This window comes from Erythrolamprus reginae, chromosome 1 (genome assembly GCF_031021105.1).
Source record: "Erythrolamprus reginae isolate rEryReg1 chromosome 1, rEryReg1.hap1, whole genome shotgun sequence".
NCBI classification, from domain to species: domain Eukaryota; kingdom Metazoa; phylum Chordata; class Lepidosauria; order Squamata; family Dipsadidae; genus Erythrolamprus; species Erythrolamprus reginae.
In genome coordinates, this window is record NC_091950.1 from 331553730 (window position 1) to 331580809 (window position 27080).

Sequence of the window (27080 nt, forward strand, 5' to 3'; positions counted from 1 at the left end):
TTCAAATTAAGCAGCATTTCAGCATTAGATAACCCTTATAACTGACCTAACATTTTCTGTGATTTAGGTAGTCAAGGACAGAAACTCCATATCCATTTATGTACTGCATTCTCACCACTGTGTGGTGGCACAGTGGTTAGAATGTAGTATTGCAGGCAAACACTGCCCAGTGAAGGAGTGGGATCGTGACAGACTTCCATTCTTCCAAGGACATTAAATGAGGGCCCAGATTTTGCTGATGTTTTAAATCACTCAGAGAATACTGTAAAGGAGATATATAATGTGTGTATGTATGTATGTATGTATGTATGTATGTATGTATGTATGTATGTATGCATGCATGCATGTATGTAGATCTTGGCATATTCAGGCCTTTTCCTGTGTAAGGTTGATAGATTCCTGGCAACGTTTCGATGAGGTCCTACTTGTCATCTTCAGGCTGTTGTCTTCAGCTTTGTGCTCGGGTGAACAAAGCATGGTCTGATCTGCTGTCCGTCTATAAATACTGCTGGGTGGGTGTGGAGTGCTGGCCCAGCTGCTGCAAGCAGGTTGGTTGGCTGTATTGAAACATCCTGATTAGTTGGTGGGGTAACACCTTGAGTAATTGATGTAGTTGATGTTTGCAGGTTAGGGGTGATATCCTGAGTAATTGTGGCAGTTGATGCCTACAAACTAGTCAGCTGTTTTGTAATGTATGTCTGTGATATAATATCCCAGGTTTTGGTTTGGCTCCGAGTTTGTGGTCTGGATATGTTTTTATGACATGTGTCAGTTTGTGTGTTGGAGGGGAGGTGCAGCAGTTGGAGGTGCTGCTGTGGTTTGGCTTCAGGGTGGTGGTTGTATTTTGTCTGTGGGGCGGGTATGAGTTTGGGTCTGGTGAGGGTGATTGGTGGTGGCTTCCTGTGTTGTTCTGGGTCTGGTGTCAGTTTTCCTGGCTGGGATTCGTTTGTTGATTAGGGCTAGTTTCCAGATGTCTGGTAGGCGGGAGGTATCACATTTATTTATGCTGTGGGGGGTGTTTCTCTATTTCATTGGCTTCCATGATTATTCTTTTGTTTGGAGTGTTCAGTTTTGGAAATTAATTTAGTTGTTTCAAAATCAATTTCATTGTTGTTTTGAGGTGTTTGGAAAAAGGAGGTAGTTTTTTCTTCTTTTCTGGAAAACTTCCTCCTAATGCTAATGCTATTGCTAAATAGTATTACTACTGTAACAGGCACTGAGCAGTAGCATGAGAGATATATTGGCAGCTAGATTATATATTGGAAAAAAGTACTTTCAACATGCCATTGTGAGTTGGATCAAAAGCCAACATCCTTTTCAGTTTTCATCAGGCAACAACAAAACTGACCATGATGAAAAGTACCATAAAAAAGGGCAACATGATTGACTGAAAATAGGAAGAACTATAATTGTGTTTCTTACCCCCACTGTTATTTAGTAAAGCTCTTTGTATTTTAAACTATTTCCTTGTCTCCTGGCAAACTCAGACTATATCCAAGTAAAGCTTTCGGTGAGAAATGTATTTGGTTGATGTTGTTTTAGCACTGAGATATGTTTCCTTATTAAGGACAGGAAGACTGTAGACTGATGCACATAATTGTAGAGATAAAGATTCCTTAAAGACTCTCAATAGACCAATATATCCACTGTTACATAACTTTTTGTTAACCTTTCTACTATTTAAAATTATATGATTATGCAGGAATAAGTTGTAATTTTCTTGTATTAATACATTGTCAATCAAGGACATGTTGGCAGCATTTGTAATAACTGTAGGCACACTTCTGATGCTGTCACTTTCTTACTGATATTACTTGCAATTTATATAAAACATATTTGAAGTATATTTGTGGACTTATGCAGGCTGATAGTCTAGAGCTTTAATTGATAGTTTATGACACATTATATACAAGAGTTGATTGAAAGAAGTGATATGTAAAATAGCTGAGGGAGAGCAGAAATAACAGATATGTGGCATTGTTTTGTTCTGAAATTTCAGTATGTCCAAATCATTTGCTAAGAAATCTCCTTAAGATATTTATGGTAGTTTTCAAAAAGAATAAAACAAGGGAATTCTGAAGATGGTAAATATATTAACAGGGCTTCTGAAATATTATTTCGGGATATTATTTAATTGAACACAGTAATATTCTTTGCCATGTCAAGTTTTAGTTGAAATTGCAATTTTCAAAAAGACAAACGTCAGTTAATTGCATAAGGAAATTTACTATACATATTAAATGTGAATAAGCAAAATGAACAATGTGGTAACCTTTTCGACTTGAAATACATAAATATCATTTGTTCAATATGTGCATTAACTTCTCTTATAGTGTATCTGCTAGAATCTTCCGAGGAGTGGATTTGTAGAATTAAAACAGCTTTTTTTTTTAAAGCAGGGAAGCTATTTCCATATTTATACTATAAAATTACAGCTTTAGTAAACTGTTATTCAGAAAACTCTGTAAAATTACTTTTGAAGGTAAATAAACCAAACTTGCAATTTTATTATTTTAAAATAATAGGGAAACTTTGTATTTCTCTAAAATGGTAGGTTATATATTAATTTTACTGGTGCCACTGATAGTGGTGACATTAATTTATTGGCATAGTTAACTTCATCTTGTCTTTGAATTTTTTTTAAAGTTTGTACGTGTATCTGAAAATCTAGTTTTACTTTTGCTGCATTTCAGTATTTTTATTCTTCATGGAGTTTTGAGTGCTAAGGAATCTATGCTAAGTACATTCACCCAGATACTAATCCTAGCTAAACAAAACAAGCTCTCTCTCTTCCATCCCCATAATTACCTGTGAATTAGGCAGAGAGGGGGTTGTTTTATATTGGCGGAGGAGAAACTGATATAAAAACACATAATAGAAGGAAGTGAAAATGGCTGCAGACCATTGAAAATTAACTGTCAGTTGAGGAGAGTTGATGGCTTGTGGATTTTAAGCATCTCCTAATACCTAAATAGAAGTTGTCACTTTTTCTTTTATTGTTTCCCCTTTTTCTTCCCTTCCCAGTGTAGCTGACCCATCCATTTGCTTCATCTCTTTCAGTTTTTTTCTGCTTCTGCTAGAAAAGAAATAAGAAATATGTTTTTGTGTACTGGATATCTTTGAAGTGATTTTTGATAAATACCCTGTTTCCCCGATAGTAAGACACCCCCGATTGTAAGACGTATCGGGGGTTTCAGGGGGGTCGGCTAATATAAGCCGTACCCCGAAAGTAAGACATATGTCTTACTTTCGGGGAAACATGGGGGGAGGAGGAGCCCGATGACATCGCTTCCAAGCTCCCCGCGCGCCCTTCGCCTTGCCGCGGCGCCACCGCCTCTTCCCCGGCTTGGTAAAGCGAAGGACGGCGCTGGTCCGAAGCGAGCCGAGCGGGCGGCGGCTTGCAGCGAAGGCGCTCGTCCCAGCAACCGAGTCCTGCCGAGGCTCGGCTGCAAGCGGCCAGCGAGGCCGACCAGCTCCGAGGCGAGCGGCCGGAGCTGCGCCCTCCTTCGCCCGCCTCCTTTCCGGCAGGCAGGTGGGGCTGCCCAACTGCGCAGAGCGGCTCCTCCCCTCCAGACACACGCTTCCCCGACACGCATCTGTGACGCCGCTTGGAGCCCTGAGGTTGAACTTGGAAAAGGGCTCACGAGGCTCATGTCCCGCGGCTGCCCTTCTGGACTCTGGGGAGATGCCTTCGGGAACGCGACCCTTTCAATTTTTTTCCAATGTAAGACATACCCCGAAAGTAAGACGTAGTGGGGCTTTTGGGGGTAAAAAGAAAGTAAGACACTGTCTTACTTTCGGGGAAACACGGTAGTTGCATACATAAAGTACATAGAAATGGGCCATGTGGCTGTCTTTTGGGGGTGGGTTGAGTGGAAATCTTGCTTGTTTTGGGAGCAGGCTGGAGTGGGCAGTTCTGGGTGAGCGAGATGAGAGGAGAATGCAAATTGAATGTGCTTAGTAATAGATTATTAAGGAATGAGTTTGGATGATCAGTTAATGGATTTTTAAAAAACATATACTTGCTGTCTAGTCATTCTTTAGAGATTGCTTAATTCAAGAATCTCTATTATTGAATCTAAATATTCGAGAGGTACACATTTGTATCTTTGAAAGCTGTTGCTTGCTTTTCAGCAAGAAGTTTGGGCTGTCATTACTGAGGGTCCCCCCCCCCTTTATGGGCACATGCTCTTTAATAAATTGGATTGTACTGATCCATTTTACGTTTGAGCAGATTATTAACCCCAAACATTAGGATAAAAAGTACCAATGTAATGTACCTTCATGAGCATCTCAATATGATAGTGCTACTGGAAAGTATCAAATTGCTGCTGCATTTTTTCTAAGTTCTCTGTTTCCAAGCTACAGTGTTGCTTGTTGAGGGCTTGTTTGGATTAACCGTAACCTTTCGGCTTGTTGTCAGTCTAATTGTTGTAGTGTTTTTATTATAAAAGGACTGCTAACACTTCTGCTTTTTCCATGTAGAACATCTTCAAAGCTCTAGTAGCATTTCATTTGGTGAAGAAATTTTTTTAAAACTTCTATTTGTTGTTTCATTGTTTAGTAAAGCTATTCATAATGTTCCTAAAATATTGAATGTAGTGCAACTGCAGTTTATATTACACTTGTTGAAGGCTTGTTATGTTGCATTTGTTGCTGTAGCTTGTCAAATTTCTGCTGGGAGAAGTAGAGAATGAAATTATTTATGTGGCCATCAAATTGCAGTCAATAGATGTATTATTTTACATTGTTAGCCTAAATATTGCATTGAGTTAAAATTTTCTGATATAATAGGTTGGATATATATTATGAAGTTATTTTAAGGCTATTAAAGTGTTCCTGGTTCCAATCCTAAGGTTCTACATAATTGTTTTAAAAGCTGACTGCTCCTCATAGTAAAAACCACTTTGGTTATATTAACATGGAAAAGCCAAGAAATTATTAGATGAATACTGTTTACATAGTTGAATATTTGGTTAAGATTATTGATTAAAATAGTTTAATCTAGTAAGGGCTTGAGATTTGTTCATGGTTGTAATGCTTCTTAACTGCTTAGGCAAAATTAAATTATCAAGAATCTCTTAGTTACTAAGACATTATCACAACAAAAAGTACTTGGTCCACATACAGTATATGAATTATGTTTTGTTAGAATTTAAAGTGGCAATCAGTTTGACTGCCTAAATAAAGCAATTATAAAAACTGAAAACAATTTTATAAGGTTGTTAAAATAGTAAAGCTGTGATTTTCCTAGAATTAATACATTCTATGTATTAATTTTGAGAAAACTGAATTATATATGCTCAATTTTACAGAATAACACAGAGAATAGAACCTCTGGCACATTGAGCCTTAAGCAAAGCTTCAACTTTTCAAATTTTCCATAACCTCAACAGGAATTACGGTGTCATTCACAGACCAATTTTTCTTCATGAGAGTTAGAAACAAGGCAGGACTACTTTGTCATGTTCCTTACTTTTCCATATCTAAATAAGTTCATCAGGTTTCCACTAGCACCCATTTTGTTAAGTGGTTGTTGTGGCTCATGGGAATCATCTTTTATTATGATTAGTTAACTTGACTAAATGCACCAATTTTCTGTGATCAGTGCTAATTAAAACATCTCACTAGAAATGAAATGCAAAGAAATTTCTTGAAAAATATACAAGGCTAAAAACATTAACAACTTATTGTTCCTGTTTTTTTGATGTTAAGAGATTTCAAATTTAACTTTTCAATTTTTATTTTGAGCAAGGGTTTGGTTTTTTTATTATAATACCACTATAATTGGAAAGCATTAGGAAACATGGTAAAATGTGTGTAATTTAAGCATAGTCTGCCAAAGTAGTAATTTTTGCTAGTATTATATAATTTACATGTGTATTGGTTCTTCGAAGATCTAAATATACTTTCCATGAAAAGCACTGAAATTTAAAACATAATAATCCCCAAGAAATTTTAGTTTATCATCTGCCTATTATACTGATCTACCCCATTTCATGTGAAAATTTTCCAATGTAATATTCTTGTACATATTGTACAAGTAGAATATTAATATGTTTTTCTACTTATTGTAATGCAGTTAAACAATCATATTTAAGCTTATTTTAATCAAAATGAATGAAATTGACTTTGTTTATTTCATTGCAGGATCTGGAATTCCATGGAGTTATGAGGTTTTATTTTCAAGACAAAGCAGCTGGAAATTTTGCAACAAAGTGTATCCGTGTGTCTAGCACTGCCACAACTCAGGATGTGATAGAAACACTTGCAGAAAAATTCCGCCCAGATATGCGAATGTTATCATCCCCCAAATATTCACTTTATGAGGTGCACGTCAGTGGAGGTTAGTGTATTCTATTCAGGCTCTTTAAAAAGAAATAATAGCAGGAGTGAAAAAAAATAGGCTCCTTGTTTCACTCAATTTCAGCAGTTAATATTTGAGAAAAAGAAATTGCTAGTTGGCAATGACTTACTAAAACTTAAGAATGTCAAAATATCTTACCAGTAAAAATGTGTACAACCAGAACATTCAAATACCTTAATAAATTTGAGGGCTCAAAAAAAATCTCAGCATATTTCATTAATGTAAATGTTATATTAAGTTTTGAAGGATTGGAAGCTTGTTCAGAGTTGGGTCACATTGGGGATTTTTTTTTAAAAAAAAAATTGGTATCTTTATTCCTCTGAGATCAGGAATATTGGTGCAGTTTAATTAGCTTAAATAAGATATAACTTGAGATAACGGTATACCCTATTTTTCGGACTATAAGACGCACTGTTTTGTAAGAGGCACCAAGATTTCAAAGAGATAAGTAAGAAAAAAAGTTTTTGTCCTCCCTGGGATGCCCTGCAAGTCTCCCAAACCCTCTGTGTGCCCCATGTTTTGCAAAAAAGACCCTTTTTATGCAAAAATGGGTATTTTTGCCAGCCCCCAGGAGCATTCTGCAGACCTCCCAAAACCTCTGTGCATAGATTTTCGCAAAAACAGACCATTTTCTCCACCCGTTTTTGGAAAAAAGGGGTGGGCAAAGGATTTGGGTGGTCTGCAGAGAGCTCCTGAGGGCTGGGGGAATGCAAAAATACCCAATTTTTCACCCATTTTTTTTTTTTTTTTTGCAAAAATTGGGTGCACAAAGGGTTTGGGAGACCTGCAGAGAGAGCTCCTGGGGGCTGGGGGAAGGCAAAAATACCAGTTTTTGTAAAAAATGACCCATTTTCCACCTTTTTTTGGGGGGGGGGCAAAAATTAGGGTGTTTTTGCCTTCCCTCAGCCCCCAAAAGCACACTGCAGGCCTCCTAAATCCCCTGCGTGGCCCATTTTTCACAAAAATGGAAGCCGGGGTGAGGCTTTGGAAGGCAAAAAATTGTTCTATTCGGTGTATAAGGCATACTGACATTTCCACCCTATTTTTAAGGGGCTGGGGAAGGTGCATATTATACTCTGAAAAATGTGGTAGTTCTTGTAATCTATCTGATTTAATTTCATTATCTGTCTGGTTTAATTTCATTATCTAATTTTGCGGAGGATAATGATTAAATGAATGCTTCCAAGATTTCAGTTGGAAACTTTAGACTGCAATTTATGGGCACTAGGTTAAATTTGGTTGTGGAGATCTGCATAATATAGACTTTTATATAAATTTTATATGAGAGCTAGAATAATGAATATAATAGCAAGAATAATTATTTCGTTAAGAGAAAAATGGTTTTTCTATGCATTTGGTGAGAAAGATGTTTTGGCAAAATAATATATATATTTATGAATTGGCCCTTCCCCATATGTGAGACCCTGCTTATTAAGTTGGGTTCTAGGAATCAGTTGGGACTGTTGCTATTGTACCAAACTGTCTGCTTCTTAGGAATCTCCCTACCTGAGCTTCTTGACTCCATTTCTGGATTGACAAATTTATGCTTTTGTAGGATTTTAATATGCCTTCACTGGAATGGATTCTTATTTTATTTTATGTTATTTTGAGAGAGAGAGATGGCTTGTTTCTTTATCTCATAATGAGACCATGGTTTGCTTCTCTTTAAGAAGCAATTTCTGGAACCCACTTTATTGGATATTTTTCATCCAATATGTCATTCCCTTTTTTGGGAAAATGGTATAGAAGCTTGTCATACAACAGCTTCAGAGAGCTTTGGAGAAAATAGATTATATGGACCATTTTAATTAGGATTCAGACCCAACTATGGGATGGAAACAGCATTGGTTGCCCATCTGGATGAACTTTGGTGTGAGTGAATGGAGGAAAGTGCACCCATCTTTGCTTTATTTGACTTCTCATTTTTCAATACCAAAATCATGGCAGTCTTTTTGATCAGCTCAGAGGATTAACAGTGTGCAGCATGGTGTTATGCTGGTTTGCCTCCATTCTTCAGGGCCAATTTTAATTGGTGTTGATAGTGGAGGACAAGTCTTGCTCTCAGCTTCTACTATGTGAGATGCCATAGGGCTTGATGTTTTCTCTTCTCCTTTATAACATGAGGCTGCTGGAGAAGCTCATCTGCCACCATGGGATGAGGCATCGTCAGTATGCTGTGGATACCAAGTTATATATTTTAACACTGGCAGTGTAAGCAATGTTATGAATGTCTCATCCTGGTTCCTGGAGGCTTTGTTTGAATCTAGATGGGGAATAACCAACTCTGGCAATACCAAATGGTTTTGGTTTTTGGCTCCAGAATTTTGCCATCTGAGTGGGATCCCATACTGAATGGGATTTCAGTATGCAATGACATCCAATGTGCACTCAGAGTCCTTGTAAATGCATGACTCCTGCTCAAGGAGTAGGTTACAATTGAGTAGAAAACTCTTTGCACAGCTTTGTCTTGTGTGCCAGTTGTGCAAGTGGGAGGGGAAGAAACTCTTATGGGTTGCCTGAGGCAAAGCACCTGCCTTTCCTCCTTCCTTCCCTCCCCCCTTTCTCCCTTGACAGGAGTCTTTGAGCTGCACTAAAGAAATCTTTCCAAACTCCACCTGAAATGAGTCTTCATGAGACTCATTGCATTGCCAAAGCCTCTTGGAATGAAAGGGGAGAAAGATTCCTTGCGTTCAGCATGCAGCCATAAGGTTCCTTCTCCTGGTGCTATGTCTTAAGTGCACACTTCTCCCCCTCCACCCTGCTGAGAGAGAGAGAGGGATGCATTTGGAAGAGACAGGGAAGTGCATGCCCGGCTGCTTCTGCCACTGAGCCCAGCTAGAAGTATGGCTGTCAGCTCGACTTCCTCAGGCAGCCTGCAAGAATTTATCTCCCCTCCTCCCCTGCTTTGCTCGAGAACCGGAGGCAGGGAGGGTCAGTAGACACAACACTGAGGAACACGATGGAGCTACAAGTCCCAGGTAAGATGCACGTCTCGCATCCCACCCCACCTGACCTGTCACCTCTCAATTACACCCCACTGAGAGACGCGCATCCTACCTGATACTTGTAGCTCCATCGTGTTTCTTGGTGTTGTGTCCAGAGAAGCCCATTGTAAAAGAAAACTTCTCTGGACAGTACGCCAAGGGATTTGGCGGAGATACAAGTGTCAAGTAGGATGTGTGTCTTGCGGTTCAACACATCCCACTTGCCAGAAATGAGTGTCTGTTAGACTCATCACGCCACCGCTGCTGCTTTGTGGAGCAGGATTCTGCAAGGCTTGTTGTGCTGTTGTATGCATGAACGGCAGGAAGATGCCAGCTGTGCCGGTATGAGGAAGCTCCTGGCAGTCTTGCAATTTGTGCATGCAATGGCACAAGAAACCTTGCAGAGTCCTGCTCCACAGCGGCAGGCCCAGCCATTGGCGGTGCCAAGAACCAGGAGGGGAGGCGGTGGCGATGGGACATCCGGTCCCATGCTCGCAGCCTACTGCACCCCAAAAATAATGAGCCCCCCTACGATAATAAGGCCAAGGCCATATTTTGGGGTTCAGAAAATATAAGGCCTTGTGTTATTTTCGGGGAAACACGTTATGTAGGCTTCAATATTATCATATGAAAAGAGAAACTTTCTACAGACCTTTCAGAAAGATGCAATAACATTTGGTACTGAAAGTAGTTAACCTTAAACCAGACTCTTTTTCATTTTTTTTCCTTTCCCCCTTTTCTTCAGGTGTAACAACATGCAGATTATAAATACATTGATAGCATGCAGACAGTAATTTCTAAAATGTTTAACTCACAATGCTTTTCTCTTTCAGAATGTTTACATTTATTTTACATAAAATAACTTTTTAACAGATTAATGGAGAAATTCAGTATACCCAGAAATGTATTCTATCTATCTATCTATCTATCTATCTATCTATCTATCTATCTATCTATCTATCTATCTATCTATCTATCTAATCTACATACATACATACATACATACATACATACATACATACATACATACACACACTCAAAAGTAACTCAACTGAAATAAATTACATTGTGTAATTATGTAGCATGATGATGTCACTTCAAAAAATCAAATTGAAGCACATAATGAGCACTGTGCCACATTTGATACTGAATTTATACTCCAAGGCCATCAATATAGTTAACATTTGGAGGAAAGACAAGGATGTTGTGTTTTGAATTTTGGGGTGTGTGGAGGGGAGGACATCCCAGTGAAAATGATTATGGGCTTCTTCAGCATAGATTATATTTCTCTGATTTTTTAAAAAAACCAATTTTAACCATTTTAGTCTTCATATTTTTTATTTAGCCATGTTTTCCATATTCTTTCCACATCTTTTTGCTTTATCTCACCATATTTATTAATTCATTTTTAAACCTGTTTTATTGCCGCGGTTTTCATTTCTCCCTCCTAATGTTAGAACTACATATCAAGAAACTTATGAAGATAAATGACTACAAAGAATTACTTTACTTTCTTCATTGTATTGTGGAGACTGATCAGCAGACAAGGGTTCCCCATCACCAGCGCTACCAGTGCGCTCCTGGTGACCGGCGTAGGCACATGTGCGTTTGGTGGGCGGTTGATACATCAGTGTGAGATTTGGCTTCGGTGCATGCACAGGAAGCCAAATCTCATGCGAGGACACTCACGTGCATGAGATTTCAGCGATTTTCTGTGATTTCTTTGCTTCCATGCATGTGCTGAAGCAATAACTGCCAAAAATCAGCAAAATCTTACATGTGCGAGCGTCCTCATGTGAGATTTGGCTTCCTGCACATGAACAGAAGCCAAATCTCGCATGGCTGTGCGTGCACACACATCAGAGATGCGTTGTTCAGCTCCATTTTCCCTACCAGAACGCCCTCCTCCCAGGATCCCAGTACTGCTGATCAGCTAATTAATAAGTAAAAAAGAGCATTAGGTGAAACTTAGGTTTGATGTTTCTGAAGCTATGTTGAGTGCAACTAATAGGACAGTCTGGGGAATCCTCTCTAAAAGCAGTTCCAGTGTGCATAAACTTTTTCCCCTTTACCTGCTTTAGTCAGCACAGAAACTCAGAGGCTACACCTATAATTAGGAATGCAGGTGTTACTTTTCTATGTCATCAACTAATGCACAGAATATAACTAGTTTCCAAAACAAGTTAATATGTCAAAGATTCAAATATCTAATGATGGACTAAATGCAATATTAAGTTGGGAATTTTCTTTTGCTGTTCTGCTGCATGCTCTCTGGAAGATTAACATTTGGGGAACAGGCCACATCTTCTGCTAGACTTTTAAAAAAGACCAGAAGTTAGTAGCCTCCTCTCTAACAGTTGTTGAAAGACAAATATTGTAAAACTTATTTCTTCTATAATAAAACAGTCAAATTGCACTCCTGTTATCATGTTGCTTTTTGTTATTTTATTATAGAGATGCTCTTGCTGTAACAGAAGGTTTGTTCTTGATATAGGGAAGCTTTTTATTAATCTTACATTTTTTCCATGGTTTTCTTACTACTATCTGATCTCATGCATATTTTTTGTAGTATAATAAAATGATACAATTCCAAATGATTTTTAAAATATCTATAAAATGAGTTTCTAACTTAATTCCTTATTGACATATATTTGGCAGTATTTCTGAAGTCAAATATGGTATTTTTACAGAGGCAAAAAGCCAAGTTTCACTATTTTCTCTCTCTTGGTTTAATAGAAAAAGTTCAGGTTGGTGTGTACTTAGGTAACAACCATCAAGAAGAAATACTTGTTTTACTTGTCAATTATTTAGCAGAGTGATCTTTTATGCTTTAAAGAGATTACAGTGATTTATAGTGATACCCTATATTTGACACTGGTTGACTAATTTTGTGTCATTGTCAACTTTTACTGACCATATAGATTTTCTTCATGATAATCTGTTCCTAACCTCATCTACAGTACCCATTGCTACTGTACCTGAGTCTATCCACCTTGTTCTCGGTTGTTCTTTTCCTTTTCAGCATTAGCACCTTTGGTAGGGATCTATGTCTTTGCAAAGTGAGATAATCTGGGTCTGGTCATTTGTACTTTAAGTAAAACTTCTGGATGGACTAGTTTGAAGATTTGTAATATTTTCAGGAATCTTCTCCACCAGTAAAATTCAAAAGAATCAATATTCTATCTTGTTTTTTCAAAGTCCAATTTCACTGCCATAGAGTATCACAGAGAAAAGTGCTTGCAGATTCTGATCATTGTAGGTATAGATACATCACGACATGAATATCTTTTCATGACTGTTTTGCTAAATGCTAATCTAATCGAGTCTGTGGAGAGGGGCGGCATACAAATTTGATTAAATAAATAAATAAATAAATACATAAATAAATAAATAAATAAATAAATAAACAAACACTGCATGTTTTTTACTGTTGATCCTAAAAGGCAGAAGCTATCTATCATTTCAGTATCTCCCTTATCATTTCTAAGGCTAATTGTTGTACTTGATGTTATACAGTACATTGGTTGTTTTAATACTTGATTTTAGTCCATTTCGGGGGGGGGGGGGGTTGTCGTGAAATACAGTCACATGCTCGTGGGATGCTACAAATGGTCATAAATATGGCTGTGGTGCCAAACATTCATAATTCAGTTATGTGACCAGTGGGAGAAGCAACTGTTAGAACATTATATTCAATTTATAAGTCCCCTTTTTCAGGTGAGTCATTACTTTGAACAATCACTAGGTCATTTTTATTTGTTTTGTTTTGAATGTAACTGATCATAGACCAAATATTCACTGAATTGATTGATTGATAACTTAGTAGTAAGTTGAATACCTCTAGTGTCATAAGCATAACACAGGTTATTGATTTTTTTTGGTCCAAATTTTTAAAAAGATAAAACACTTACATTCTTCCAGTGGTGAAATCTAAAAAATTTCCCTGCCGGTTCTGTGAGCTTGGCTTATTTTGGGGCATGGCTTAGAGGTCAGGTGGGTGTGGCTTCAGGTGGCCATGGCTTGGTGGTCAGGTGACTCATTGGGCATGCTTGGTGGTCAAGTGGTAACATGGGTGTTGTCAATTTGTAAAATATGGTGAAACTTGCCTAACAACCAAAATTTTGGACTCAATTGAGGTCATAAGTTTCCTCTCCTCCCCCTCTTTCCCTTCCTTCCTTTTTTTTCTCTTCCTCTTTTTTTCTCCTTCCCCTGCCTCTCTTTCTCACACATACACACACGTGGTCTGGCACAAAGATGGAGCCCTTCCTGGGCAGTTCTCCACAGATGTGCCCAGTGGTGGCAGTGGGGTGGGCAGAGCTTGCCTGGGCTCTCCGCCATCCCAGAAATGCACCCCGCTGGGGAGTTCCTATAATGGGCTGGTATGTGCAGCAGCCTGGGGACACCATTCCATTTATGGTCCTAGGCTTCTAGCAAGAAGGACTGATTCCCCAACCAAGCCTCAAAACAATAATGCGGAGAGAGGTGTGGCTTCGGAAGGCTGCTGCAAGCGGTACCTCAGGTGCTTTCTCAACAAGACGCTGTCGCCACGCCACTCATAGGCAGTTGGCACAGCAGAGCTCTCCACCCACTCGGCCAGCTGTCAGTCATTCTCCCCTCCCAGCCACTCACCCACCCACTCATCTACCTTGCAGCAGGGCAGATGGGCAGGCCTGAACTCCCACGTGTTTGTGGAAGAGAAGAATGAGGGAAAAAGGAAAAGAAAGGAGATGGGAGAGAGACAGAGGAATGATGTAGCTATTTAGCTGCATTACATGATCCATTTGAGCAAGCTGGATGCAAAAGTAAAAATATATAAAAGCCTGAACTGAACAATTAGACGTGGCACTCAGAAAGGAAAAGAAAGCGACCACCAAATGGCCCCTTTACCCATCTGGAATCAGAGTTGAACACTGGAATGGATCAACAAGGAAAAAAGCGAGGTTGGAAATTGTGAGGTTTTTAGACACACACAGACACACACACACACACACACACACACACACTTCCACTCCACAATAGGTGCAAAATCTAAGCACAGAATCCAGATGTCCCCATGCCTCATCTCTGAAATCTACTTTAAGGAGTTGAAAGTTGATAGGAAAGAAGGTCCTTTAGGGGCAGGGGGTGCTTCCAATGCAACCCCCCACCTCCACTCTCAGGCATCGTCTGGCAGATGAGAGAACTGAACACAAAGAGATTCCCTGCAGCCATCCATGCGTGGCTCGCTTGACCAAGTGAGAATGGGACACACAAGCGTGCATGCCCCACACTCAAACAAAGCCCCTTCCATCTCCTCCAAGGCCGCCTGTTTCCAAAGTCTCCCCCTTACCTCGCCAGGAGAGAAAGTGCTTGGCAGTGATCCCTCTCCCTAAAGTGTCCGCAGCTTTTTGACCTGAAAAGAGGGCAAAGAATGTGGTGACTGGCTAGCCTGTCAGCCACCCCTCTTAGACCCAGAGCAGCAGCTGCGCTTCAACCAAGGGCCGGCCGCCCACCCACTGGCTGGGCTGGGTTGGACACTGACCTTGGAAGGCAAGCAGACATGGTGGACTGCTGTGAAGGCTGCTAGCTCCCTTCCTTGCAGCTGGCCTGCCTTGACATGCTTTTCTGTCTTCCACGTGGCCTTCTACACCTGGAAGTCTGTGTAGAAGGCAGGAAAGCATGTTTGGGCTGTGGGAAATAGAGTAGGCTGCTATCTCCCTTCCCTGCTGCCCTGACATATTTCCATATGGCCCGTGGGGAATGGAGTAGGGAAGGCAGGCTGGTACAATGGTGGGGGGGGGGCAAAGCGTCAGTTAGATAGACTAGGCGTTGATTGCTTACCTGAACGCCTCTTCTCGTACGGTGAGCGGGTACAGCAGTCACATGGGGTTGCTCATGTCCAATCCGGTGGAACTGAGCCTAGTATTAAAAAAGCTTGCCGGATCCGCCCCTTCCCCAGAATTCGCGAATCCATAGACTAGGCTCAGTTGTGAAGCTCTGTAGTGTTCAACTCTTATTGTTAGAGGAAAAAGGATTATAGAAAGGTGAAGAAGACACATACAAGGGCGGGAAGTGACTGCTGTACCCGCTCACCGTACGAGAAGAGGCGTTCAGGTAAGCAATCAACGCCTATTCTCCGTACTGAAGGAGCGGGTCCAGCAGTCACATGGGACATACCCAATAGATGGTCCCTAGGGTGGGATTAGATTGCTATCGTGTGAGATAACGGATTGGAGTACCCTTCTGCCGAAGGCAGCGTCCGCTGAAGCGTAAGAATCAATCTTGTAGTGCCTGATGAAGGAATTTGGCGAGGCCCAAGTGGCTGCTTTGCAGACCTCCTCCAACGGGGCTTGAGTCGCCCAAGCGGCCGAGGTGGCTGCGCTCCTGGTGGAATGCGCTGTGATGTTCCTTGGAACTGAGAGGGAGGCCGACTCATAGGCCTTAGATATAGTCCCTCTGATCCAACGGCCTATTACTGTTGAAGACACTTTGGCCCCCATGACTCTGGGATGATAGGCTATGAAAAGTGCTTCTGACCTCCGAAAGGGTCCTGTGCGTTGGATATAGATTCTCAGCGCTCTGATGAGATCCAGGGTGTGCCATCTAATTGCCAAGGGATGGTCTCGTTGGAGGCAGAAAGAAGGTAGGACAATATCCTGAGATCTGTGGAACATGGAACTGACCTTGGGTAAGAAGGTGGGGTCCAGTCGCAAGACTACCTTGTCCTGATGGAATTGACAAAGGTCCTGCCTGATTGAGAGGGCAGCCAGCTCCGAAATGCGTCGGGCAGAGGTAATAGCCACCAGGAATGCTACCTTAAAGGATAGGTACCTGAGGGACGCCGATTTTAGGGGTTCGTATGGTGCCTGCGTGAGGGAATGGAGAACCCGTGGCAAATCCCAGGATGGATACCTGTGGACCTTGGAAGGTCTGAGGTTGGCTATGCCCTTGAGGAATTCCTGAACTTCAGGGAAGGATCGGAGAGGCTGTCTGCGGGGACCCCCTAGGACAGATGAAATGGCTGCCAGATGACGCCGGAGGGTGCTGGTGGAAAGTCCTTTATGGAAGCCTTGCATAAGGAAGGAAATAATTCTGTGTATGGGGATGCACAGAGGGGAGAGACCTTCCTGTAGACACCACTGGTGAAACTTGGACCACGTGTGGTCGTAGATTCGATTGGTCGAACCCCTTCTGGCCTTTAAAATGACCTCCACTGACTCGGGGTCATGACCACGCAGTTCTAAGTCTCTCCTGATAACAGCCAGGCGGTGAGGTGGAACCACTCCGGGTCTGGATGGAATGAGGCCCCCTGCCGCAGCATATCCCCCGAAACGGGGAGTCGCCAAGGGTCCTGGACGGACAGCTGTTGGAGATCCGCGAACCAGGGCCGGCGGGGCCAATGAGGGGCGATTAAGATTACTCGGGCCCTCTCGGTGAGAACCTTGTGAATCACGTCCGGGAGAATTGGAATTGGAGGAAATGCGTAGAGTAGGCCTGGAGGCCATGGACTCCGGAGGGCATTGATTGCTTCCGCTCCCGGGGATGGAAATCTGGAAAAGAAGCGAGGGAGTTGGGCGTTCGCATTGGTCGCGAAGAGATCCAGGACTGGTAGGCCGAATCTGAGGCTGATTTGATGGAACAGGTCCTGATGGAGGTTCCACTCTCCTGGGTCTATCGTTGCTCGAGATAGCCAGTCCGCCTGGACGTTGAGGCTCCCCGAGATGTGGTCGGCTAGGAGCGACCGAAGATGTTTTTCCGCCCAAAGGCCTAACTTGAGGGCCTCCCTCATGAGAGCTTTGGATCTCGTGCCCCCCTGTCTGCAGATATGGCTTTTTGTGGCAATGTTGTCGGTGAGAACGAGAACGTGCCGGTTGGGAATGCGAGGAGAGAAATGCTTCAGAGCCAGGGAAACGGCTCTTAACTCTAGCCAATTGATTGGCCTGGAAGCTTCCTCCGGGGACCACGTGCCCTGGGCTATCATCCCCTGGGCGTGGGCGCCCCATCCCGATAGACTGGCATCTGTGGTGATGACAAATTGATCCGGGCATCTGAACGGGGATCCTTTGTCCATGGCCGGAGACTTCCACCACTTGAAGGATCTGCGAACACTTGGTGGGATGACAATGCGCCGATTTGAGTTGCTGTGCCCCGATCTCTGAAAGGGTAATAGGAGCCACTGGAGTTCCCTAGCATGAAGGCGAGCCCAGGGAATGATGCCTATGCATGACACCATCTTCCCCAAAAGGGAAGACAGAGTTACTATGGATACTGAAGAATTAGATAAAATGTTAGAAATTAACTCCCCTATACTGAGTTTTCTCTCGGGAGAGAGAAAAACCTGGGAAGATTCTGAATTGATAATGGAACCCAGGTGAGAAATGGATGTGGAAGGTTGGAGGTGACTTTTTTCAAAGTTGATGGAAAAACCATGGTCCTGAAGGACTGACATGGTGACAGAAAGGTCTGTTTTCACTTTCTCTAGGGAGTTCCCATGAATCAAAATATCATCAAGATAACATAAAATGTGAATGGGAGACGCCCGGATATAGGCCGCCAGGGACCCCAAGAGTTTTGTAAAGACCCGAGGGGCCGAGGAAAGGCCAAATGGCATCGCCCTATACTGGAAATGCCTGCCTTGAAAGGAAAAACGTAAAAACTTCCTGTGGCATTTGGCTATAGGAATGTGAAGGTAGGCCTCAGTGAGGTCTAAGGAGACCATGAAATCTCCGGAGTGAATGGCGGCCAAAATAGAAGATAAGGAGTGCATTTTAAACTTCCTATATTTGATGAATAGGTTTAGTTTCTTTAAATCCAAAATAGCTCTCCAACCTCCGGAGGATTTTGGAACCATAAATAAAATGGAGTAAAAACCTAGGCCCTTCTGACCGGAAGGAACCGGTTGAATGGCTCTTATGGACAATAGATGAGAAATGGCCTCCTCCATACGGTTACAATCTGAGGATGACCTGGGAGAAGGGCAGGAAATAAAACGTTTGGGGGGAGGAGAAATAAATTCTAAAAGAAGGCCAGTTTGAACAGTGTCAATGACCCAGGGGTCCTTGGAGGTGAGACGCCAATTTGAGGCGAAATGAGCTAGGCGACCCCCTATGGGAATAGAGGAAGGATTACCATCTAGGTTTTTTTGAGGCCCTGTTAGAAGAAGCTCCCCTTTGGAAGCGAAAACCTCTACCCCTGGAGTTCCTACTTTGGGAACGAAAGCGGGGGGAATACTGACCTGGAGATCTCTGATAGGAAGCCGCTTGATCTTGCTGGCGCCCCGGGCGACGAAAGGACTGCGTTTTGGTAGCCTTTTTTGTGGTTGGACCCAAAACTTTCTTCTTATCCGTGGTTTCCGTGAGGAGTGGATCCAGAAGATCACCGAAAAGAAGGTCGCGCTTTAAGGGTCCCTGGGATAACTGCCACTTCTGGCGTACTCCCGCTTGCCAAGGGCGAATCCATAGGAGTCTCCTTGCCGTTGTAGAAGCTGCAATAGACTTAGCAGAAAATCTGGTAGATTGCAAGGTGGCATCAGCCACGTACTGGGCAGCTGCAAAAACTTTGTTGAAGTCTTGTTGACCTCTCAAGTCATCGGGAGGAATATGCTGTTGAAGTTGGCGAAGCCACAGCAGCATGGCTCTGGAGAAAAAGGAGGCTGCTGCAGAACTTTTAATGGCCCAGGAATCTGCCGTGAATCCTCTTTTGAGCATTTGTTCAATGCGCTTGTCCTCTGGGCGGAGGACTTCCTCCGCCTCTCCCGGCACAGCCGCTGCCGAATGAAGGATCTTGACAGGTTCATCCGGTTTGGGAAAGGATAGAAGCTCTTCATAGGAAGAGGAAAGTTTGTACAACTTCCTGTCTTTAGTGGAGGGATTAAGACTAGAGGCTGGGAAATCCCACTGTTTGAGTAAGGCATCTTTAAACAATTTAGGCATAGGAATTACCTCGTTATCCTCCTGTTCCTCAGTGAAATAAGGTAAATTCTCCTCCGGGGGATCAGTGGAAGTGGAGGCTTGTTTCTCCTGGGCCGCTAATCCCGTAGAAATCCTAGCTTTGAGGAGGAGAGATTTGAATAATTGAGAAGGGAAAATGGTAATTGGAGAAGGAACCTTTATTTGGGATTCCTCATCATCTGATAGCCCTTGGAAAGGGTCCTCATCATCCTCCATATCCTCATATTCGTCCTGAGAGGAATCTGAATCATCCTGAATAGGAGCCCTAACCGCTGGGGAAGAACCCAAGGGGCGGGAGGGACGAGAAGGAGGAGGAGGTAAGGGAAGCTCATTGATGGAAGAGAGTTTGGCATCAATGGCCTTAGACAACACAGCAAAAATAGATTGGAACTCAGGAGGTAAATTAGAAATATCAGCAGGAATGGCAGAAGAATCCCTAAAGGCCTGGGAGGATCCTGGCTGGGGGGAATCTTCAATAATATCTGGTTCCTCTGGCCCTATGCCCCATAGGTTAGGTTGGGGTCTGTCTAGGTTAGGCTCATCCAGAGATAACACAGGGACCCCAGAAGGAGGTAGACTAGAAGCCTCTGGGGGGTCTTGACTACTGAGTACTTGGGCCTGCACTTTTAAACGTTTTGCTGATTTGTCATGGATTCTTTGTAGGGCTAGGTCCCTTCTCTTCTCGGCCCTGGTGACCTTAGTCGAGGGGCGGGCCCCAGGAGAAGAGGAGGAAGAGGCCTGGGGGATACTAGTAATCTCATCGCCTGTAGGCCTGGCCTCTCTGGGACCTTTAGTTGTGCCTCTCTTGGGAAAGGAAGCCATAGTCTGATAATTAACAGAAGACAAGGCTGAGCCAATAACTGAATAGAAAAGGAGAAGAATTTTAAGGACTTCCCAAGAGGAATGGATCCTGCTTCGAGGCCTCGAAGCTGCTGAGACGTGAGGACAATCTGGGCAAACCCAGAGTTCGTGCCCCCAAATCCAGCGGGGCCAGCCTCCCTAAACTTTTCAATTAAGTAAACCAAGGCACTCTGGTTGGAGGCTTAGCCGGTGGAGAATTTAGCCTGGGACCCCCAAGGCCCGCTCCGGGATCCACGCGGTGGACTGAGGCCTACGCGGCTGGCAGGAGGCCAACACGAGAGGCCTAGATTTAAAAAGGGCGCGAAGGCCTTCGCGCCGAAAAATCGCTCCGAATATGCCTTAAAGGGGAAGCGATCGACTAAGTCCAGGAGACTAGAAAGCCGTCTCACTCCGCAGGAGGTATTTTTTTAAGCCCTTTAATATATATGCAATAAAGAATCAATAAGGCAATCAATTAATACTTGCACTAGAACCTCCAGGCCAAAGGATTAAAAGAATCCACAAGCGGCCGCGGGGATCGTACACGGCAAAACCGCCGGGGGAAAACGAAACCGCAACTTCTCCAAGGGAAAAAAACCGAGCCGCAAACGGCTGGCGCTATTAGTGCAAGTAAAACAAATAAGGATAAACAGTCTTACTATTTTTGAAGGAAAAGATCGAAGGGAAGGTGTTAGAATGTTGAACGAATGTTGAACGAGCTATCACAATACAACCGCAGGATATGCGAACTGAGCGAATTCTGGGGAAGGGGCGGATCCGGCAAGCTTTTTTAATACTAGGCTCAGTTCCACCGGATTGGACATGAGCAACCCCATGTGACTGCTGGACCCGCTCCTTCAGTACGGAGAACATGACTTTGCAGGCTTACTTGGCAGGCAGATCTGGGTGCAGTTCTTTAGGGCAGGCAAGCTGCAGAATAGAGACTGAGCAGGGCAGGGTGAGCGACTGGAGGACCGGTTTGGGGGAAAGGCCAGCCAACCATCAGTATCCATTCAGTGAACCATCGGCGGCTACCACTGGCATGCCGGAACCAGCCGGAACCAGTAGCATTTCACACCTCCCTTTTTCCAATCAAGCTTTATTTAATATATATTCATGATATGGGTTGAATAAATAAGAGGAGAATATAAGCCTTGTTTTTTTACTTTGCCATTCATAGACTGTCCATACTGTAACCTCCTGACTCATACATATACTGTATATATTTTTCCTGAGGACAGTGAGATATTATGTGATCTCTGACACTATTAAATACTGATAATGAAGCTGATGATTTAATTCATGATTGGTTTAGGAAGATCTTTCAAATATTAATCAATAAATGTTTTACTGCAGTAGTTACTTGAGTAATAATTAGTAAATTGAAGTTTACATAGTTGTATCAGCTAGGTTTAGAACAAGCCCATTTTATAGCCCATTTTATAGCTTAAAAACCTTTTAGAAACTTCAATTTGTATTCTTAATTTTAAATCTTGTCCTTATTAAATCTGATCTGTTTATATTTCATTACTTACTTTTTAATAGATGAATGACTAAAAACAAAATGATCCACTTAATAGTATTAACATGTTGTCAAAGAGAGAGATTTTTCTTAAGGTTATACTAAAAAAAAGCTAGTAAGTTAAAAAGGAGTGATGCCTCCCCCCCAATTTATTGAAGAAACTTTAAATTGTATATGTAGAGGCTGATATATTTCATTACATGTTTGGTTTTTGGACAACTACAATTTTACTTTTGAAGCCCATGGACAGACTTTTAATGTTCAAAGCAACATTTTTTTAAATGAGAAATTTATATTGTACTAAGAGTACACTCCTGGAATTGTAATCCAAAAATTGTGCTGCATGGAAGTTTTGGAAATTGTAGTCCTAAAACACCTGATAAATGTGTTAGGTGAGAAATGGTTGGTTCAAATTTCAATTACTGGCAGTTTATTCATTTTGATAAACTGAAAAACTTGATAGTCTTCCATTATGATATAAGAGCAATCTATTAACTAAATGTGTTTGCTTTGTCATTTCTTGGCTGCTATGTTATTATTATTTATTATTTATTAAATTTGTATGCCGCCCCTCTCCATAGACTTAATTGTCAACGTTCTGCAGTGTTTGATCTTGGTCTTTTTTTCTCTTATTTTGAAGAAGAAAGAAGATTGGATATAGATGAGAAGCCTCTAGTTGTACAATTAAATTGGAACAAAGATGATCGTGAAGGAAGATTTGTGCTTAAGAATGAAAATGATGCACTCCATTCAAAGGTAGAAAGAAGCAATATTTTCCATATACATATATGTTTGAGCTATATATCTGAGTTTTCTGAGTTTATAAAAATACAGGTAGTTTTATGCATATTGGCACAGTTGTACTAGGCAGAATGTGTGATTTCCATTTCATTTAGTTTACATTAGCTTAACTTTTCAAATTAGGCAGTTAATGCTGATTCAAATACTGGTAATTTTTTTTTAAATGAAAATGTTAAATAGTTCTGTGGATAGGTGAAAGTGGTCAATGATTACAAATCTTACATTTATGTGTGTGACAAAATACTAAATGTCCATGTAAGTCCAATTCATTTCTTGCTTAAAAATCAACATCCTTCGAATGCTGCTTTCAGCGCTTCAGAGGATCATTATATTTCAGCCAGTGGTGGGATTCAAATTATTTCACTAGCGGTTCTCTGGGAGTGGTTTGGTGGGGGGTCATGAGACTGAGGGGCAGCACCTTGCTGTGAGTGACACCTAATTGGCCACATCCATTCAGTCACATTAGTACCCTCCCAAGACATGCCCACAACCCAGTAGGAAAACATTTTGAATTAATACCATATTTTTCCTTAACATCACCCATTACCCTGAGCCTCTGCCCGCTCACCACCCGCTCTCCCTTAAATGTGATGCATTGCCATGATTCATGGCATTCATGGTGCATTCCCTGACCTGGTTGAAGTGGATAGTAAGTGGGTGGCCAGAGCCGAGAAATGACACATTCTCCAGCTGAGGCGGGTTGCTGCTCTGGGTCCTTGGAATAGTACATCCCTGAGCCCTGCCCCCCCCCCCCCGAGCCAAGGTAAAGGGGCAAGCGGCCAGCACACATTGCTTATCTTTGGTTAGCTGAGCAGGCAAGGTGACTCTCAAAGTGATAAGATAGTCCGTGTGACGAAGCAATGGCAACATATATATAGCGAGTATTGAGCGGCTGGGTGGCGCAAGCAAGCGGTAACTGGGTTGGCTGGGTGACTGAGCGGCAACTGGGCCATGGCCAGGCAGAGGCTGCTACTCGATGACTCGCACCAAATTTTTTCTGCCAGTTAGCCAGAACAGGTGCAAAACGGCTAAATACCACTTCTGATTTCAGCTCAAGAAAGGAATTCTAGGACTAGTGATAATGCTTAAAACTCAGTTAAGGAAATAATTTTCATCGTTGCAATGCTAGCCATTGAAGGTTGACCATAATAGGAAGCCACATTTATAAATGCTAAAACTGTTTTTATTATAAGGCTATAGTAACATCTTGAAAACATGGATATGCTTCCTTGATCCATCCTTTTATCTTAATGAGAACTATAGAGGATTTAGAGTTCTTTTATCTGACATTTTAGTTGTGTTTCTTCCTTCTATTCCTCAATCTTATATCTTCTGTCCATTACATAGGTAGATGTATGTATATTACTTTGTATTATTTGCAATAAGAAATAAATTATAACCAAAAACAGCTAATGGATTCATGTAATAAAAATTAAAAATAGTTTTAATACATTATAAACAAAATACATTTATTTATTAGTAAACTTTTAAATTTTCAGATATGTTTGGCTGGATTATGATTATCATGGAGTAATTATATCTATTGTGATATGTCTTATTTTTATATACCTAACTAGTCTAATGTTTATCAATTTGGCACATTCACATTACTATAGGAACAGTTATTTTTCTGTTTGTTGAATATGGGGAAACTACATTTTTAATGGACAATAAGCTAACTAATTCCTATATTCTGCTAATTACCTTGATAAACAATGTACTTCTGAATTATATCTTATGAATTGGAATTTTGTAATAAAATTCTATTTTAAAAATCCAGTTTCTTCCCCTACAGGTATCAGCTAGTTAAAATGTATGTGTCATAAAACAACTTCTTTGGCTATAACATACTCAGTTTGGATCTGTGAATGTTGTCATCTACATTTTGCATGTAATACTGAACTATGTTTTACTAATAGGCTGGCAAATCAGAATAAACTGAACCAAAATAAAGGTAGTTTTCAACTTACAACAGTTGTTTAGTTACCGCTCAAAGTGAAAGTGGCACTGAAAAAAAGTGAGTTGTGACCATTTTTCATATTTATGTCCATTGCAGCATCCCCATGGTCAGTGAACAAAATTCAGATGCTTGGCAACTGGTTCATATTTATGATGGTTGCAATGTCCTGGGGTCATGTGATCCTCTTTTGTGACCTTCTGACCTGCAAAGTCAATGGAGAAGCTAGATTCACTTAACAACTGTGTTACTAGCTTAATAAATGCAGTCACTCACTTAACAACTCTGGCAAAAAAACCCTTCATAAAATGGAGAAAAAAATTACTAAACAAATGTCTTGCTTAGCAACAGACATTTTGGGCTCAATTGTGGTTGTAAGTTGAGGACTTCCTTTATTAGGCTTATGTACATTCTCTGAGGGGCACAATAGCTCAATGGTTAAAGATACTAAGTTTGTTAGTTGGAAAACTGACAATCCAGGTTTGAGACGTGATCATGACAGGGTGAGCTCCCATTCTTGCCCCACCTCCTGCCAACCTAGCAGTTTGAAAGCATGCAAATGCAAGTAGATAAATAGTTGCCACTTTGGTGGGAAGGTGACAGTGTTCTGTGTGCTTCAGGCTAGCTCCCTTGGCTTAAAAACAGAGATAAGCATTCCCCTCTAGAGTTGGACATTACAAGACAATGGAAACCTTTACTTTATACCCCGTTGATAATTTAACTTTGACAGAAACTCCACTCAGATCAAGAATTCTGGTTTGAAATCAATTCTAGGTGAAGAATAATGAAATTGGTTTGTTAAAATCATCAGAACTTCTTTTAAATGAGAATTTAAAGAGGACACTGAAGTGAATTCCGTCAAAGTAAAAATAGCCACTCTCTAGACCAGACCTGGGCCAGATGCAGCCCGAGGGCCAGATGTGGCCCGCCTGCTGTCTGTGACCGGCCTGCGGAGGTCGGTCCAACTTTTCTAGATAAGAACCAGGTTTTCAAGATATAATATATAATTAGATACATAATACATAATATAATTATAATTTATAATAATAATATAATTAACTCATTTCTACCCAATAATATACAGTATTGGGTAGAACTGAGTTAATTATATTAGTCCGGCCCTCTAAAACCATCCCAATTTCTCATGCGACCCTATTGCAAAATTAATTGCCCACCCCTGCTCTAGACAGTGTAAAAGTTGTCATTTTGAAGACACACTGAACTGTATCCACATAGGAATAAACTTTGGTTCAGCATTGTAAATGAATTGTGATCATTCTGTGTTAATCGTCTTGGTCAAATATTGAGATAATTTTGCTTATTTTTTGCCAAATGCATAAATTACAATTATCACCATTGATACTTAAAATTGAATGGTGTTGCTTTAGAAAATAATGTAAATGTATCAAATTACTAATAAAATTGACATGTTTCAGAAGGCTCAGAGCAATGGCCCTGAAAAACAAGAAAAAGAAGGAGTGATCCAAAACTTTAAGCGGACCTTGTCAAAGAAAGAAAAAAAAGAAAAAAAGAGGCGAGAAAAAGAAGCACAGCAACAAACTTTAGACAATCATGGGCCATTTCATGGAGATGATATGTGAGTCTCGAATCATAAAATTACAGGGATTGTTAAAATATGTTTTTAAAAATTGCTTTACTTATTGGTTCTTACTACGTAACTTATCAATAAAAGGTTTTTTATGTGCAGAACAACACTTCCATTCATAAATACACTTGCCAAGCATTAGAATTTTGATCACATGATCATGGGGATGCTACAACAGTTGTAAAGTGTAAAGAAGAACTGTCATAAGTTATTTTTGTCACTTCAAATGATGTTGTAACTTCAAATGATCACTAAACAAATGATTGTAAGTTGAGGACTACCCTTACTTCTAATTCTTTTAATATGTAACCAGAAACTAAGAATTATAAGTGCATATACAAAATATGCAAAACAACAACATCACATGCTTCCTCATCCCTCAATATTCTTTGAATTACTTTAAGCAGAATTTTTGGGGGAAATGGAAAGCAAACAGGTTTCCTCTGAACTCATAATGACCTATTTTATATTGCTAGGATCCTATAATTATTTGTCACCAAAAATTATAATGTTGTAGAAACTGGTTGATGAGATGATAAGATGGTTTGGGGTGCAGATAACTGATTTTGTCCATTAATAACTACAATAAATCACTGTTTATCTGGCCAGTGGATAAGTACTTTAAGTAAGAGGTACATACACAGCCCTTGAGCTGTTGGCTTCACATTAATGTTTATATTAATGTGAATATTACATGTATGTATGTATGTATGTATGTATGTATGTGTATGTATGTATGTATGTATGTAATATAACACACACAGACATTTCAGTATACAAAGTGTATGTTTTATATTACTTTTTAAAGGAAAACTAATATGTACTTGCATGTTTTGAATAATTCTTGAATTTTTTTTTGCCAGTGAAAATTCTCGTCTTGCAGCAGAAGTCTACAAAGATATGCCTGAGACCAGTTTCACTCGAACAATATCCAATCCAGAAGTTGTAATGAAACGGCGGAGACAACAGAAGCTAGAAAAAAGAATGCAAGAATTTCGGAGTTCTGATGGCAGGCCAGATTCAGGTGGAAGTTTAGATTAAGAACAAGTAATTTATTTGATGTTTGAAGGTTGT

At 41.0% G+C, this 27080-nt stretch overlaps 1 protein-coding gene across 20 annotated transcripts in view; it reads left to right on the forward strand.

Annotated features, from left to right (window-relative positions):
• AFDN (afadin, adherens junction formation factor) overlaps positions 1-27080 on the forward strand; it is a 111060-nt gene that overhangs the window by 11965 nt on the left and 72015 nt on the right. For 11 of the 20 annotated variants that reach the window (XM_070733859.1, XM_070733873.1, XM_070733863.1 and 8 more), the window contains exons 2-5: positions 6151-6346; positions 22283-22398; positions 25837-25997; positions 26870-27030. In XM_070733859.1, coding sequence (XP_070589960.1) covers positions 6151-6346; positions 22283-22398; positions 25837-25997; positions 26870-27030 — 634 coding nt within the window. The remainder of the gene's footprint in view (positions 1-6150; positions 6347-22282; positions 22399-25836; positions 25998-26869; positions 27031-27080) is intronic. The other 9 variants (XM_070733860.1, XM_070733865.1, XM_070733867.1 and 6 more) reach the window with 3 other exon arrangements.